At 41.7% G+C, this 16810-nt stretch overlaps 1 protein-coding gene across 1 annotated transcript in view; it reads left to right on the plus strand.

The window, feature by feature from the left end:
* Window positions 1–13755, plus strand: part of derl1 (derlin 1) — a 30852-nt gene extending 17097 nt beyond the window's left edge. The window contains exons 3-8 of the mRNA XM_070888737.1: window positions 3243–3307; window positions 4218–4244; window positions 7446–7541; window positions 8394–8446; window positions 10353–10463; window positions 10623–13755. Coding sequence (XP_070744838.1) covers window positions 3243–3307; window positions 4218–4244; window positions 7446–7541; window positions 8394–8446; window positions 10353–10463; window positions 10623–10767 — 497 coding nt within the window. The 3' untranslated portion in view covers window positions 10768–13755. The remainder of the gene's footprint in view (window positions 1–3242; window positions 3308–4217; window positions 4245–7445; window positions 7542–8393; window positions 8447–10352; window positions 10464–10622) is intronic.
* Window positions 13756–16810: the final 3055 nt, after the last annotated feature.

The raw sequence follows: 16810 nt of genomic DNA on the forward strand, positions 1-16810 counted from the left end.
AACCCGTCAGAATTTTAAACGTTTCTATGAGGTCCCCTCTCATTCTTCTGAACTCCAGTGAATACAAGCCCAGTTGATCCAATCTTTCTTGATAGGTCAGTCCCGCCATCCCGGGAATCAGTCTGGTGAACCTTCGCTGCACTCCCTCAATAGCAAGAATGTCCTTCCTCAAGTTAGGAGACCAAAACTGTACACAATACTCCAGGTGTGGCCTCACCAAGGCCCTGTACAACTGTAGCAACACCTCCCTGCCCCTGTATTCAAATCCCCTCGCTATGAAGGCCAACATGCCATTTGCTTTCTTAACCGCCTGCTGTACCTGCATGCCAATCTACTAGTTATATGCTCAAAAAAACTTTAGAAAATTTGTCAAGCATGATTTCCCATTCATAAATCCATACTGACTTGGACCGATCCTGTCACTGCTTTCCAAATGCACTGCTATTTCATCTTTAATAATTGATTCCAGCATTTTTCCCATCACCGATGTCAGGCTAACCGGTATATAATTCCCTGTTTTCTCTCTCCCTCCTTTTTGAAAAAGTGGGGTTACATTAGCTACCCGCCAATCCATAGGAACTGAACCAGAGTCCATGGAATGTTGGAAAATGACCACCAATGCATCTACTATTTCTAGGGCCACTTCCTTAAGTACTCTGGGATGCAGACTATCAGACCCTGGGGATTTATCGGCCTTCAGTCCCTTCAATTTCCCTAACACCATTTCCTGATTAATAAGGATTTCCCTCAGTTCCCCCTTCTCGCTAGACCCTCGGTCCTCTAGTATTTTTGGGAGGTTATTTGTGTCTTCCTTGGTGAAGACAAAACCAAAGTGTTTGTTCAATTGGTCTGCCATTTCCTTGTTCCCCATTATGAATTCCCCTGATTCTGACTGCAAGGGACCCACATTAATCTTCACTAATCTTTTTCTCCTCACATATCTATAGAAGCTTTTGCAGTCAGTTTTTATGGTCCCTACAAGCTTACTCGCATACTCTATTTTCCCCTTCTGAATTAAACCCTTAGTCCTCCTCTGCTGAATTCTAAATTTCTCCCAGTCCTCAGGTTTGCTGCTTTTTCTTGCCAATTTATATGCCTCTTCCTTGGATTTAACACTTCTCCTAATTTCCCTTGTTAGCCACGGTTGAGCCACCTTCCCTTTTTTATTTTTACGCCACACAGGGATGTACAATTGTTGAAGTTCATCCATGTGATCTTTAAATGTCTGCCATTGCCTATCCACCGTCAACCCTTTAAGTATCATTCTCCAGTCTATCCTAGCCAATTCACGTCTCATACTGTCGAAGTTTCCTTTCTTTAAGTTCAGGACCCGAGTCTCTGAATTAACTGTGTCACTCTCCATCTTAATGAAGAATTCTACCATATTATGGTCACTCTTCCCCAAGGGGCCCCGCACGGCCAGATTGCTAATTAATCCTCTCTCGTTACACATCACCCAGTCTAGAATGGCCTGCTTTCTAGTTGGTTCCTTGACATATTGGTCTAGAAAAGCCGGTGAGGGGCCTGTGTGGAACCTTTCCCATTACTGCGCGGCCACACAGCTTAGAGGGAACATTGGCCACCACCCTTCCTGCTTCCTGACTTTCCTTAATAATTTTAAATCTGAGATCGATAGATTTTAGACAAGGGTATAAAAGGTGGATCGGTTTAAGATACAGATCAGCCATGGTCTCATTGAATGGCGGAACAGGCTTGAGGGACCGAACGGCTGACTCCTGTTCCTATGTTCACAAAGGTTTTATCACCGATGGGAGTGGAAATTTACATGTTATGAAGTCACTTTTTTAAAAAAAAACAATTGTGTTAAATAGCATAGCAGCAGGGAAGAGCTGTAGAGAGTTACAACAGGGATGGTGTACTCAAAAATCAGTTTGGTGGTTGGTGGTTGATGGAGCTGAAGGCACAGAACGATTTAGTAGAAATTTGACTTGTGTGGATACAGATTTCCCATCACATAAATGCATGCTGCAGCAATCCTGTAGAAGGGAAAACTAAAATAACTCATTTGTGTACATGTCAACATGCTGTGTTTTATGTGCTTGTGGGTATGCACTGAACACTCTGTATTTTACATTGATGGGAGGAGAGCGGTTGCCCAGATTAAGTGCGAGGAAAGCACCGGTATGGAGGGGAAGCCAAGCTTACAAGCGATACAGAAAGAGTTGGACCGGCAGGAACCACTCGTCTGATCTGTCGCAAATTCAGTAGTGGTCCTGTAAGGTTATAATGGCAGGAGGTTGAGTTTACTGAATCACCCCAATTTTACTACATCTACCTCATGTTTGTAGTGAGGAAGGGGAGAAGAATCTATCTCGTTTCTCAAGTCTCGTCTTCAGTACAAATCGATTCACAGAAAGCAGAATATTGCGCTGGTTAGGTTTTTTTATATAATGGGGATATATTAAAGATACTTACTTTTATTTATAAACTTTGGGTTTATTTGCTTAAAAATCCTGAGTATGATGGGCAGAGAAATTGTAAATCCTTTCATAGTGTAATTATTGCTATAATGAAAACCTTGAACCTGGTTGGTTGCTTGTTTAAACTAGTAAATGATTCCTCTTTCTCCTCTGTTTTCTTCCCCATCTCCTAAAGGTGCAGGCTGCCCTCTGGTATCTCGCTCAAGTGTAAACCTGTATAGTGAGTGTCAACAGAGGGTAGGTGTGGCAGCCAAACCTGAATTTGTCCAGTCACGATGTCCACTTTCCAGCAGAGGTTACTGAATAATGATCAGGAAGAGGAACCCTGGCTGTCCCCTAAGTTCCTTGTCCGGTTGTCCAGGGTCACTTGAGTGCATCTGCTGTGCTGCCTCAACTAGTGTCCAGGTGACATCAACTAATTCAGCCCAGACCAGGATTGAACCTTGGACTTTCCTGATCTGTGTGATGCAGTCCCACACTGGCAGATGCATTAACTTGTTGAGCCATTAGGAGCGCTGCATCGTGGGGCGGGGTCAGGCTTTGTAACGTCTCCAGGTCAGTTGACCGGACAATCTCATTGGTACTCATTTTTTCAACCAAATTGAAGTTTTCAGGCCTTTGTAATTAATGATGGTAGCATTTCTTCCTCAATAACTGCATCAGAGAGGAAACTTGCACCCTGTTTCCAGAAGTGATGGTCTCCAATGTCATATGCTATGTATTGTCTGGTATTTTTCTGACATTTTTGAACTACCTGAAGGAGCAATCTGCAATATAATTCTGTGTTTTTTTTTAATATAGGGTTCTTTGATGGGAGAACAGCAGATTACATATTTATGTTGTTTTTCAACTGGATTTGCACAGTGGTATCCTTTTTCTGAAGCGATGTTAAAGAATTTGCATTTATATAGCGCCTTTCACAACCTCTGGACGTCCCAAAACCTTGTATAGCCAATTACTTTTTGAAGTGTAACATAGGAAACACTGCAGCCAATGTACGCACAGCAAGGTTTCACAAACAGCTGCTGTTCTTCAAAATAGTGCCATGGGATCTTTTATGTCTACCTGAGAGGACAGATGTCTCATTCGAAAGGTGGTACCTCCGACAGTGTCAGTGTCGGCCTAGATTTTTGTGCTCAAATTTCTGGAGTGGGATTTGAACCCACAACCTTCAGACTCTGGCGAGAGTTCTACCCACTTGAATGCTACCCAATTAAATTTTTATTTTAAATGTTTAAATTGTATTTTAATGAATTTTGAACATGTCATTTATTTTTATTTATGGCTGACTGTGGTAGTAAGCCATACAGACTAGAGGAATCCAGGTTCAAGCTCTGGCACATTCTGTGTTGGCTAGGGCAGAAATTGAGGAACCTAACACTGGCCACAGTGCCCCTGGGTTAGAGAAGGGGGGAAATCAGCTCCTGATTGATGTCCAGTGACTCTTGTTGGAAAGTAGGCATAGGCTGGGGGATAGCATTGGGCTCAGCTGTGATGCTCGAGATGTTCAGTGTCTCAGCTCACACATGAAGAATAACTATTGGGCAAGGTACTAGAGGATATCTTGTGCCTGTGAAATTGTACCCCTGCACAAGTCACTGCCTTTGGAAGACAAGGTTGTACCAAAAGCTTGACGCAAATTATTTTTATTTTTGCCAACTTCCAGACCATTGACCAAATTAAAGCATTGGGATGTGTACATTTAAAGAAACGTGTACTAATAACTTAATAGGAATTAACATGCCATTAATGTTTTCCTGATCAATACTGTAACAGATTGTTGGATTAATCATGGGAATGCATGTAAGTATTTTAGACACTTCATGAAAATCTAGTTGGTGTTTGATTTTTAAGATGAGTTGCTGGGAAAATTGTCATTCTAGTTTGTCCATGACCATAGTTCATGTTTCTTTTTGGGTGAGTGGAGGGAGGATAAAGATAAATCACCTGAAGTTCTCATTCTACTTTTACACCAGCGAATCCTTGCTTGGTTTTTCCGGGGCCTAGGACCACGTACGCGGCTGTAAGTGCCCCGCAAGTTCCGGGTTTCTATGTGCATGTGCTAAAACCCGGAACTTGCAATCTGTCAAGTTTCAGCTTGACAGATCCACCGCATCCCCAGGACGGGAAATGGACATTTTCTGGTGGAGAGTTGGCTGACTAGCAAATGCCTGTGAAACTCGTATGCCTGGTAAAAGCAGGCCTAAGGCCACCTTTTACCAACGTAAGAGTTTAAATAAATATTAAAATTACTTAAAAAAAAATTATTTCAACATAAAAAAACCTTTAAAATTAGTTTTTTTTAGCCCCTTTAAAGCATTTAACGTATTTTTCAAAAAATTTAATTTTTATTTTAAATGTTTAAATTGTATTTTAATTAATTTTGAACATGTAATTTATTTTTATTTATCTGGTGTGTAATTGTGTTTTTTAGGGGAATCCATATGTAAATGGAATCCCCATAAGCATATTGGAGATCCCCTTTTTGATTAGTTGGGCCAGCCCACGTGATCCCAGGGATGCTTGCGGACCGCGTGCGCCCCTGGGATACCTGGGCCTTTATGCAGACATACGCGTAGAGCCCCAGAAGCGCAAGTGTCCGAACCTCCGGGACCATCTGGTAGGTTCGTACTTTTCTTGCGGTTTGGAGGCATTCGCCCACGGGGGCGCCTCCGACCGCAAATTCAGACCCCTGGTGTTGCTGATCAAATTATATGCAAGCCCAACAAACTAGAACACAATTAGTTTATGTTGAGAGGTTTCACTGAAGTATGTTTAGTAGTAAGCTTTGATGAATTTGACTCTGGCCCACCATGTATCCTCCCTCCGTTTGCCATCTGTGTCAGAGCTTTTGGTTATTGTGACTGTAACTCTGGGACTCTTTTCTGAAACTTTTCTGCCTTGCTGCATCTATCACTGCCTTCAAAAGCCCCTTCAAAAACTCCTTCAGCCCGACAACTCTTTGAGAATCTCCGTTCCTCCAATTCTGGCCTCATGGGCATCCCTGATTTATTTCGCTCCTCTTTCAGCTGCCTAGGCCTTAAGCTCTGGAATTCACTCGCTAAACCCACCATCTCTCTACTCTCTCTCTCTCTCTCCCATTGAAACCTACAGTCCTTAAAACCTACCTCTTTGACCAAGCCTTTGGTCACCTGATCTAAATATCTCCTTAAGTGGCTCGATGTCAAATTTTGTTAATGCTCCTGTGAAGCACCTTGGGACGTTTTACTACGTTAAAAGGTGCTATATAAATACAAATTGTTCAAAACCTACCTCTGACTATTTTTTTAATTTAACCCCTATTGTTACTCAAGGTCCATTTTCTCCCCCTCCCTTTCTGTGAGGCACTGTGGAGCATTTTGCTACTTTAAAGATGCAAAGTGCACATTCTTACAATTAATACCATGACTTGAGACACAAGAGCCATCAAAAACCTCTTGCATTTTAAAAATCAGAGGTTTGGTTTAGACCCTGGTACCATAAATTATTGGATTTTCTTCAAATATTCACGTCCGTACTGCACAGTCTCTTTCTTAGACTGTTAGATCATGTGAAGAATTTGGCCCCCTGCCCCGCCCCGCCCCAAGAACTCATTAAATTGGACAGAGCACCTTGGCCTGGAGGCATGTCTATTGTCTGTGCAAATCAACTAGAATGTCAGTCTGCCCCAGTGTTGCAATAGTGAAACCGTTTCTCCTGCCTTGCACCTTGTGTGTCAATATCCAGGAGTGATCATAGAGAGACAAAAGGAAAAAAGATCTTTCTGCAATTTGAGAATAAATGGGGGGGGTGCTGGGCGGAGAAATCCCATGAAGGCTGATGCTAGAGTGTGATTTATTTTCTCTAGTGCATACCTGCCTAACCCTTTAGCTATTCCTAACAAAGCACTTGTTCTTATCCAGATATGTTTCCTTAGCATGTTGTCCAGTGAAATTTAACGTCGAGCTTTCATATTCACACAAAAGAAGAATGGGCTTGGTACAGGATAGCTTGTGGGCAGGAATGTGTTTCATATAGGATATCAAATCATAAGCGTGAAATCTGAGTGATTTATTAATGTCCTTTGAACTCTGATACCTGTTGAAGCATGTTCTAAATGATGTAACAAACCTTTTTCCTGAAAGCGGACATTTAGTTGGGTGGTGAGATGCTGAGAATAAACTATGGAGTGCCTACTGCAGTGAGGTTATACCTACGTGATTCAAACGGCAGTGATGTCGACCTTGATTTATGCTGAGCGTGTGAGAGAATGCACAAGAGTGAACCAAGAAAGATGGTAGTTAGACACTAGGGGCTAAGACAAATAACTAACACAGCTATAGAATCATAGAATTGTACAGCACAGGAGGAGACCATTCAGCATAACGAGTCTGCTGGCTCTTTTGAAGAGCAATCCAGTTAGTCCCACTCCCCTGCTCTTTTCCCATATCCCTGCAATTCTTTCTCGTATCCCTGCAGTTTTTTCTCTTTGAAGTATTTATCCAATTCCATTTTGAAAGCTACTCTTGAATTTGCTTCCACCACCTTATCGGGCAGTGCATTCCAAATCCTAACCACTCGTTGCGTAAATCTTTTGCCAATAACCTTAAACCTGTGCCCTCTGGTTATCGAACCTTCAGCCATTGCAAACAGTTTCTCTTTATTTACACTCAATCCTTCATGATTTTAAACACCATGATCAAATCTCCTCTTCGCCTTCTCTGCTCTAAGGAGAACAACCCCGGCTTCTTCAGTCTATCCACATGTCTGTAATTCCCCCATCCCTGGAACCATTCTAGGAAACCTCTTCTGTACCCTCTCCAAAGCCTTCACATCCTTCCTAAAGTGTGATGCCCAGAATTGGACACAATACTCCAGCTGGGGGCGAGCTAGTGTTTTATATAGGTTTAACATAACTTACTGGCTTTTGTACTCTACGCCTCTATTTATAAAGCTCTCGATCCCATATGCTTTATTAACTGCTTTGTTATCCTTTATAATGTGATAACCATTGCTTGTTGGCAGATATTGTTCGTCCCCCTCGTTCTGACGGTGGTGTATGTGTGGGCACAACTGAACAAAGACCAGATTGTAACATTTTGGTTCGGGATGACGTTCAAGGTAGGAAAATCTAATCATTATTGTTAGTCTAAACGTTGGAACAAAAGCTGCATTTCTAGTTTCCCAATGACTTAGTCAGTAAGCGCACCATCTGATGTGTTAATGACCACCACAGAACCGTATGCTCCCAGATTTGATTTGTGGTCTGTGCATAGTTGGCTGATGTCAACCGGGCAGCAGCAAGGTGCTACAGTTGGCCTCTGTGTAGTATATTTTATGTCTTCGGGCTGCCCCAAAGGGCATCACAGCCATTGAAGTACTTTTTTGACTGTTGTAATGTAGGCAAGCATGCACAGCATGGTCCCACAAGCAGCAGTGAGATAAATAAGCGGATAATATGTTTTCAGTGATGTTGGTTGAGGGATAAATGTTGACAGACAGGGCCTCGAATTAACGTCTCATCAGAAAGCTGGCACACCCGACAGTGCAGCATTCCATCAGTACTGCACTGAAGTGTGAACCTGGAGTGTGTGCTCAAGTCTCTGGAGTGTGACTCAAATTCATCACCATCTAACTCAGAGGCAAGAGTGCTGCCATTAAACCTAGGGTGACATTGAGAGTGTTGAATGTTAACTCTTCCTTGGTGTTTTGATTTTCCTTCTTCATGGAAAGTATCTAATCTTCATTCCGCATCTTCCCAGGGACTTAGTACAACCTGAGAACTCAGTGTGAGGTATTTCGCAGGTGGGGATAAGGTAGAAGCACCTGTGATGTCACTATGTAGCAAAGCATGCGTCAGTGGATAAATGCACAATGCCCCTGGACCACCCAATACCCACTTTTCAACAAATATTTATATTTTGGTACAATACAAAAATGTTCACCCTTTTATGTTTTACATTTTTTGCACAGGCTTGTTACCTACCTTGGGCTCTGCTAATATTCAACTATATTCTGAGAAATTCGTAAGTACACAAATTCTCTTTCTCTGGTACAGATGATCAGAAATTCATATTGTATGAACGGAGTGCAAAAGTCAGTCTCTGACTTGTAGACCAGGAACATGCCAGGGTTGATCTATGGCCTGCGTTAAGCCAACCAAGTTAGCAAAAGGGGGCACTGCAGTTAGGATAGAGAAGGATTTTTTTCCAGAGTTCATGCTCCTGACTACTATTAGTGACATTGCTGGATGTGTACCAGGTGAGAACAGGATTAGCCTCAGCTGTGATTCTAGTTGGATAGCCTGCTAGCACTCCACCCTTACATGACCATGGGGGTGGATGGAGGACAACTGGTCCACATAAATCGTACTGCTGTAAAGCCTGTTTCTTTTAATGCGTGGTACCTTTACATTTCTGGGCATGCGTGGTATTCACAGTGTAACAGCCGGTGAGCAGCCTGCGCGGGACCTTTGAGATTACTGCACAACGTAGGGGGACATTGCTCACAACTCTGCCAGGGACCAGCGCAATTGGGCAGCGTTTTATAACGTAATTTAAAAAAAAAATTTGCTTTAAAACATATCCCGAAATATTTTTTCAAGAGTGCAGTTGGTGCAGTTTGATTAATAGAGCTGAAAATTGGTTTATCACAAAAAAAAATAAGCATCTTAAATCACAGTGCCAATTCACCAGCTGAGAGTTACCTGATTTAAAATGACTGAAAATGACACTTTTTAAAAAAAAAAACTACAAAACGACTTTCTAGTTAGATTGGGGTACAGTAGTTAGTCCCTTAATAATAATTTTTTTAAAAATTTCATTCAAAACGTATGAATATGTGCTCTTGCACCCAAAAGATCCAGCTTAATTTCTGAGGCCTCCTTGAAGGCCAGCAAACAAACTCAATTAGTAGAAACTCACCATGGTGATTAATCCACCCTCGGGGAGCGGCCAGTTTTGGGGGCCTGGCCAATTTAGCTTCTAGCGCAATGATTTTTAAACTAGCCCAAAAGATCTCGGAAACACAGATTGCGATGAACCCAATTTGCACTTAAAATTCCTCAATCTTTTGTGCTGGTTATGCCGATATCTGGGGAATTGCACTGAAAAATCCTGCGCAATCGAGTAGAAACTCCAGACCTAGATATTTAAAAATAGTTCAGCTCATGGTAAAGCGCATTCTGGACAAAGATACCAGTGAGCACCATAGCAAAGAGACTGATCCAAAGGAGAGGCTTCAAAGATCGATACCAGTCGGAACCAGACTGATTCCCGGGATGGCGGGACTGACATATCAAGAAAGACTGGATCAACTGGGCTTGTATTCACTGGAGTTCAGAAGAATAAGAGGGGATCTCAGAGAAACGTTTAAAATTCTGACGGGTTTAGACAAGTTAGATGCAGGAAGAATGTTCCCAATGTTGGGGAGGTCCAGAACCAGGGGTCACAGTCTAAGGATAAGGGGTAAGCCATTTAGGACCGAGATGAGGAGAAACTTCTTCACCCAGAGTGCTGAACCTGTGGAATTCTCTACCACAGAAAGTTGTTGAGGCCAATTAACTAAATATATTCAAAAAGGAGTTAGATGTAGTCCTTACTACTAGGGGGATCAAGGGGTATGGCGAGAAAGCAGGAATGGGGTACTGAAGTTGAATGTTCAGCCATGAACTCATTGAATGGCGATGCAGGCTCGAAGGGCCGAATGGCCTGCTCCTGCACCTATTTTCTATGTTTCAATGTCCAAAGTATAGCAGCAGCAGCACCAAATTTTAGTTTAATCCCTCATTTATATGATTGGTTTTAAATGTGTTGATGTATTTGTTTTTCTTGTTCAGTAGTTTTCTTGAACTTACATTTGTGTGTGTTTTGTAAATTTAAAAAAAACACAATGCTTTTGGATTTTTATTAATTATTTTTAAATCCATGGCAGGATAATGGATGAGCTTGTTGGTATATTTGTTGGCCATATGTACTACGTCCTGATGTTTAAATACCCTCAAGAGTATGGTGGAAGAACATTTCTTTGTACACCACAGTTTCTGTAAGTAAATATAATTGGTACCATTATACTTTGTTGTTGATTTTGTTTTGTTGAATCCTTTAATGGTTTTGATCACCATTTTGAGAGAGATTATATTGGGAAAACTGTATTTACCTGCTCTTCATTTCTTCTACTTTACTACCCCCCCCCACCCCCCAGGGCTCGATGGTTCCCTCCGAGGAGAGGTGGTATATCTGGTTTTGGAATCCGACCAGCTAGCAGGAGACCACAAGCTGAAGATCCAGGGGCTCGATGGGGGAGAGGGTATTTCTGGGGCCAAGGTCAAAGACTAGGAGACAACTGAACATCTTTTCTACACACAGCCCAACACTTGCATTCGAATCATTTCTCAGTACAATACGTGTTGCCTAGCAGAGTATCTTGTGTTCTGGGATTACAGCTGAAAGTTTACTGATATGCCCATGGGAGGCTGGTAGGATTATGAAAAGTGCTGTCTACTTGAAAGCATATGAAATACTGATCTGGAACTGTACAAATGTATATCTCCTGTAGGTACCATGAATCTGATCTTTAAGGGGGGATCTCATTTTCAGAAGAATTTTGTAGACTTAGTCAAAGTTTGTAACCTGTTCTTTTTAAGTTGACCAGTCTGTGCAGGCAGATGTTGTTGTTCTTCCAGTTACTACAGTTGAAACTCGACTACCCACTATAACGAAAAGACTCTATTCCCCTCACACCTTCCCTGGGGCATAACACAAATTGGCAGGAAAATCAAGATTCTCTGACTTACTGTATTCTACTGATTTCTCTGTTTGAACAGGAAGCATCTGCATTGATCAGGTTGGCAGGGAAGATGGATGCCAGGGAACTCACTGGGGAAAAGTGCACGCCCTGTTTCTTAGCATTTTGTGCCTGGGGTGCTGGGAATGGCATCAAGGTGGTTTTCTGGTCAACTTTCCTGGGTCTACAGCATAATCAGCAGCTTGGAGGTTCCGGGGTGGGGGAAACAAGAAAGGAAGCTTTGAGCTGGCATATCAGCTGATTGAAGAGCTGTCCAATATCCCCAACGGGCAGATTGTATTCTGACACACAGCAGCATTGACAGCACCAACTCCTGCTGATCATCCATGGAAATCGTCAGAAACTGGATAATCAAAGTTCCACTGTGTTGCCTTCTGTGATTCTTTATTCTGAATTCTGAAATCCAGATTGTGACGAAGGCTTGGTTAATTGGCTGCTCCTTTAAGTTTTTCTGTTAGTAAGTCCGTCTGCAGATAGAGAATACTACTTAATTGTTTGGGGGATTTTTTTTGTGCTAATTTCTTCAGTACTATAATACAGCTATCAGAATTATTGCCAAATTATATTTATAACCTGTATTTTAGAACTTAAGAATCAGAATGGGTTGACTCTCCTCCTGGATCAGCATAATCAACTTAATGAATAGAAATTATGCTTGCAGGGCAGGACGACTGCCCGACACTCGCTGATTTTTTTCTCACCTTTTTTGATTCCTTGCTCGCACCCCTTTTTCAGGTCACTGAATGTTACCAACTGAGGAGAAGTTGCCAAACTGCCGTCGGGCTGGTAGTGTCGTGGGCCAATGGCACAAATCAACATCCCATCGTTCTTTGATGCCATGCTTTGTAGTTCCTTGTTTGATTTGGAGGTAGCGGATAAAGAGTGGTAGAGCCATTAGAATATGCAGTACAGCACTTCTTACAAAAGGAATTGGGGAACCAAAAGTGTCAAAATCACATCAAATAATAGTATACGTATTCCTTCTATCCTGAGAACCTCAAAAAGATCTGTGATTTTCTTCCATATTGAAATATACTTTAATAGTAAAAGAAAACACAATGTCATGGCAGGTAATATTTATCATCCATCTTTTTTTTTAAACTCTTAATTTCACACTGCTGATAAGTAATCTAAAATATGTTAAAAATCTTATGTATGCATGCATGTGCGCACCTCCTGTCAGCTTTTTCCATTCTAAGTTCCTGTGATCTTATTTATAATGGAAACTTGTCACCCTGTAATTACATCCCCTGCCACTGGAGACAGTGCAGTGCCACCAGGAGGAGGAGGTTGGAATTACAGTGTGCAGTTTGCATAGGCAGTATAATGGAATTAGTTGACAGGCCTTTACAATGGAAATACAGAAATAAGGGAGAATGTATTACTTCAAAATGGGGACTGAATTGCATCTCTGCTTCCTGCCCTTTAACCCTGCTTCACCCGAGAACTAGTCTTGGTCGACTCCATATATGCCATGCCATGAGAGATCGACTAGCGTACATAATTTTAACTTTCATCTTTTGGCTCAATTTAATGACACCCTCATCTAGTTCAAAAGAAGAAAATTATAAAATTCATGAACGGGCATTGGATCTCGCGGCAGATGCTTGAAATGCACATTTAAATTCACGAATGTAAACAAAATAACTTTCCAACAGCAGTATCTGTAAACCATATCGTCCTAAATAATCAATTTACATTGTCACAGCAGGCAAATTCAGTTATCCTCTGCTCCAAGAGACTCCAGGTCAAAGATAAAGCTTTAAACAGTGCTGATTGTACGACCTGCAGTCCCTTCGAGCAATGCTTCGCTGGTGGGAGTGTGGAATTGGTAAATTTACCCACATTATTCCATATTAAGCTAGACTTGTTTCTGTTTAACATTTGACTTTATAGTGAATTTAAACATGTGGCACAGTGTAGAGTCTAGGTCTATGTTAGTTCAATCACCCTTTTGATCCAAGACTTCAAAAATGAAGCTCATTCAGAAAAATCTAGGCACATCCACAGGACGCAGATTGAATTGTTGCTCTCATTCTAACCTGTGACTATCGTCTGGACTCCAGAGACACCAGGGCAGCCATTTAATATAGTAGTGTCTCACTGGATTGCCTGTGATTACATGGTTGTTTCATTATTAATGAATTTGAAAGCCTAGAACCTCCTTTTCTTTGTAGTTGGTTTAAATACGCAAGATTCTTTTCAACTTGGATTGTAACGAGTTGTGTCCACCCAGGAAATGCGTTTAAACTTTTAAAATCGCAAGATGCCCCAGATAGACGAGAAAATATCTTCATTTGGTTTTTATTTACGTTTTCTGCAACCTGTGAAAGATGGTATCTTTTTACAATGTGCTAGATTAGGTTTTTTTCGTGCTGGTCTCTTCCACTGAGGATGGGTGAATGTAAACGTGAAAATATAAAGATTATTGGTGAAACCTCAAAGGGTATACAGTTAGTGTGTATTGATTCCTTGAACTGTTTTATACAAAAGATTTATGCTTTTGTAATTAAAGCACAAACTAATGAAATTCTAATGTGTATAAGTCTTTCAATGGTTTATCTTTGTTCATATACACAATAATTATACAACATGCCTGTTTGTTTTCTTACACACCACCGATGTGAGCATGTTGTACACAGATCTTGGAAAGCCAAGAGCTTCCTTTTCTTTGTGGTTGGTTTAAATACGTAAGATTCTTTTCAACTTGGATTGTAATGTGTTGTGTCTGCAGTGAGCGAAATGGAGAGGCAATCTATTTTAATCAGTGTGGCCATCTGAAGAATTCAAAAACTATGCTGATGACTGTACAAAACTAAAAGACATTTTGATAGTGAATCACAAGAGGTGAAACTGCTAGCTCCTGTATCATTCTAACATCCTCAACTCAACCACTTACTAAGGTTTCTTAGACAATTATACATCTCTGACTGGCGTAAAAATAAAACTGAGAACGTGGCTCATCCGTGGCTAACAAAGGAAATTAGGGATAGTGTTAAATCCAAGGAAGAGGCATATAAATTGGCCAGAAAAAGCAGCAAACCTGAGGATTGGGAGAAATTTAGAATTCAGCAGAGGAGGACAAATGGTTTAATTAGGAGGGGGAAATCAGAGTATGAGAGGAAGCTTGCTGGGAACATAAAAACTGACTGCAAAAGCTTCTATAGATATGTGAAGAGAAAAAGATTAGTGAAGACAACCATAGGTCCCTTGCAGTCAGAATCAGGTAAATTTATAATGGGGAACAAAGAAATGGCAGACCAATTGAACAAATACTTTATTTATGTCTTCCTTAGTGAAGACAGAACCAACCTTCTGGAAATACTAGGGGACCGAGGGGTCTAGCGAGAAGAAGGAACTGAAGGAAATCCTTATTAGTCAGGAAATGGTGTTAGGGAAATTGATGGGATTGAAGGCCGATAAATCCCCAGGGCCTGATAGTCTGCATCCCAGAGTACTTAAGGAAGTGGCCCTAGAAATAGTGGATGCATTGGTAGTCATTTCCCAACATTCTATAGACTCTGGATCAGTTCCTATGGATTGGAAGGTAGCTATTGTAACCTCACTTTTTAAAAAAGGAGGGAGAGAGAAAACAGGGAATTATAGATCGGTTAGCCTGACATCAATAGTGGGGAAAATGTTGGAATCAATTATTAAAGATGTAATAGCAGCGCATTTAGAAAGCAGTGACAGGATTGGTCCAAGTCAGCATGGATTTATGAATGGGAAATCATGCTTGACAAATCTTCTTGAATTTTTTGAGGTTGTAACTAGCAGAGCGGACAAGGGACAACCAGTGGATGTGGTGTATTTGGACTTTCAAAAGACTTTTGACAAGGTCCCACACAAGAGATTAGTGTGCAAAATTAAAGCAGATGGTATCGGGGGTAATGTATTGACGTGGATAGAGAACTGGTTGGCAGACAGGAAGCAAAGAGTAGGAATAAATGGGTCCTTTTCAGAATGGCAAGCAGTGCTGGGACCCCAGCTATTTACAATATACATTAATGATTTAGACAAAGGAATTGAATGTAATATCACCAAGTTTGCAGATGACACTAAGCTAGGTGGCAGCGTGAACTGAGGAGGATGCTAAGAGGCTGCAGGGTGACTTGGCCAGGTTAGCTGAGTGGGCAAATCCATGGCAGATGCAGTATAATGTAGATAAATGTGAGGTTATCCACTTTGGTGGCAAAAACAGGAAGGCAGATTATTATTTGAATGGTGACAGATTAGCAAAAGGGGAGGTGCAACGAGACCTGGGTGAATTGGGACATCAGTCATTGAAAGTTGGCATGCAGGTACAGCAGGCGGTGAAGGCGGCAAATGGCATGTTGGCCTTCATAGCGAGAGGATTTGAGTATAGGAGCAGGGAGGTCTTACTGCAGTTGTACAGGGCCTTGGTGAGGGCACACCTTGAATATTGTGTACAGTTTTGGTCTCCTAATCTGAGGAAGGACAATATTGCTATTGAGGGAGTGCAGCGAAGGTTCACCAGAATGATTCCCGGGATGGCAGGACTGACATATGAAGAAAGACTGGATCGACTAGGCTTATATTTACTGGAATTTAGAAGAATGAGAGGGGATCTCATAGAACCATATACAATTCTGACGGGACTGGACAGGTTAGATGCAGGAAGAATGTTGGGGATGTTCCCGATGTTGGGGAAGTCCAGAACTAGGGGTCACAGTGTAAGGATAAGTGATAAGCCATTTAGGACTGAGATGAGGAGAAACTTCTTCACTCAGAGAATTGTGAACCTGTGGAATTTTCTACCACAAAGTTGTTGAGGCCAGTTCCTTAAATATATTCAAAAGGGAGTTAGATGTGGCCCTTACTGCTAAAGGGATTAAGGAGTATGGAGAGAAAGCAGGAATGGGGTACTGAAGTTGCATGATCAGCCATGATCATATTGAATAGTGGTGCAGGCTCGAAGGGCCTGCTCCTGCACCTATTTTATATGTTTAGTGGCTGAGAATGGGGGAAAGCAGCTGTGAGGTTGCAGTAAAATCCTTGCCTGTAGGCACAGCTCACGTGCTCCCAATACTGTTTGTAAGCTGCAGTATCCTACTACCAAACCCAAAAGAGCATTAACTCCTGCTTCATTTCCATTTCTCTGCCAACCTCGCTGAGTGAAACTACTAATTTGTGTTGAAGTTTGGGTTTTGTGCTGTGATCCTAAGCTTACTGGAGTGAAATTGATCAGTAATATAGCAGAAATGGCCACGTTCTGAAACCAGAACACCAGCCAGTCCCGAATGTTTTGAAATGGCTCGATGGGTTTATCCATTTCGAAGCAGAAATCAAAATATCTTGAATGAAGGAGCTGAGGGGAAGACTGAGGGTAATTTTAATCTAATGTGCCTGACAGAGTATAAGAAATAGGAGCAGGAGTAGGCCATTTGACCCCTCGAGCCTGCTCCACCATTCAATAAGATCATGGCTGATCTGATCATGGACTCAGCTCCACTTCCCTGCCCGCTCCCCGTAACCCTTTATTCCCTTATCGCTCAAAAATCTGTCTATCTCCGTCTTAAATATATTCAATGACCCAGCCCCCACAGCTCTGGGGCAGAGAAGTC

Source organism: Pristiophorus japonicus, chromosome 1 (genome assembly GCF_044704955.1).
Source record: "Pristiophorus japonicus isolate sPriJap1 chromosome 1, sPriJap1.hap1, whole genome shotgun sequence".
In the NCBI taxonomy this organism is placed as follows: Eukaryota; Metazoa; Chordata; class Chondrichthyes; family Pristiophoridae; genus Pristiophorus; species Pristiophorus japonicus.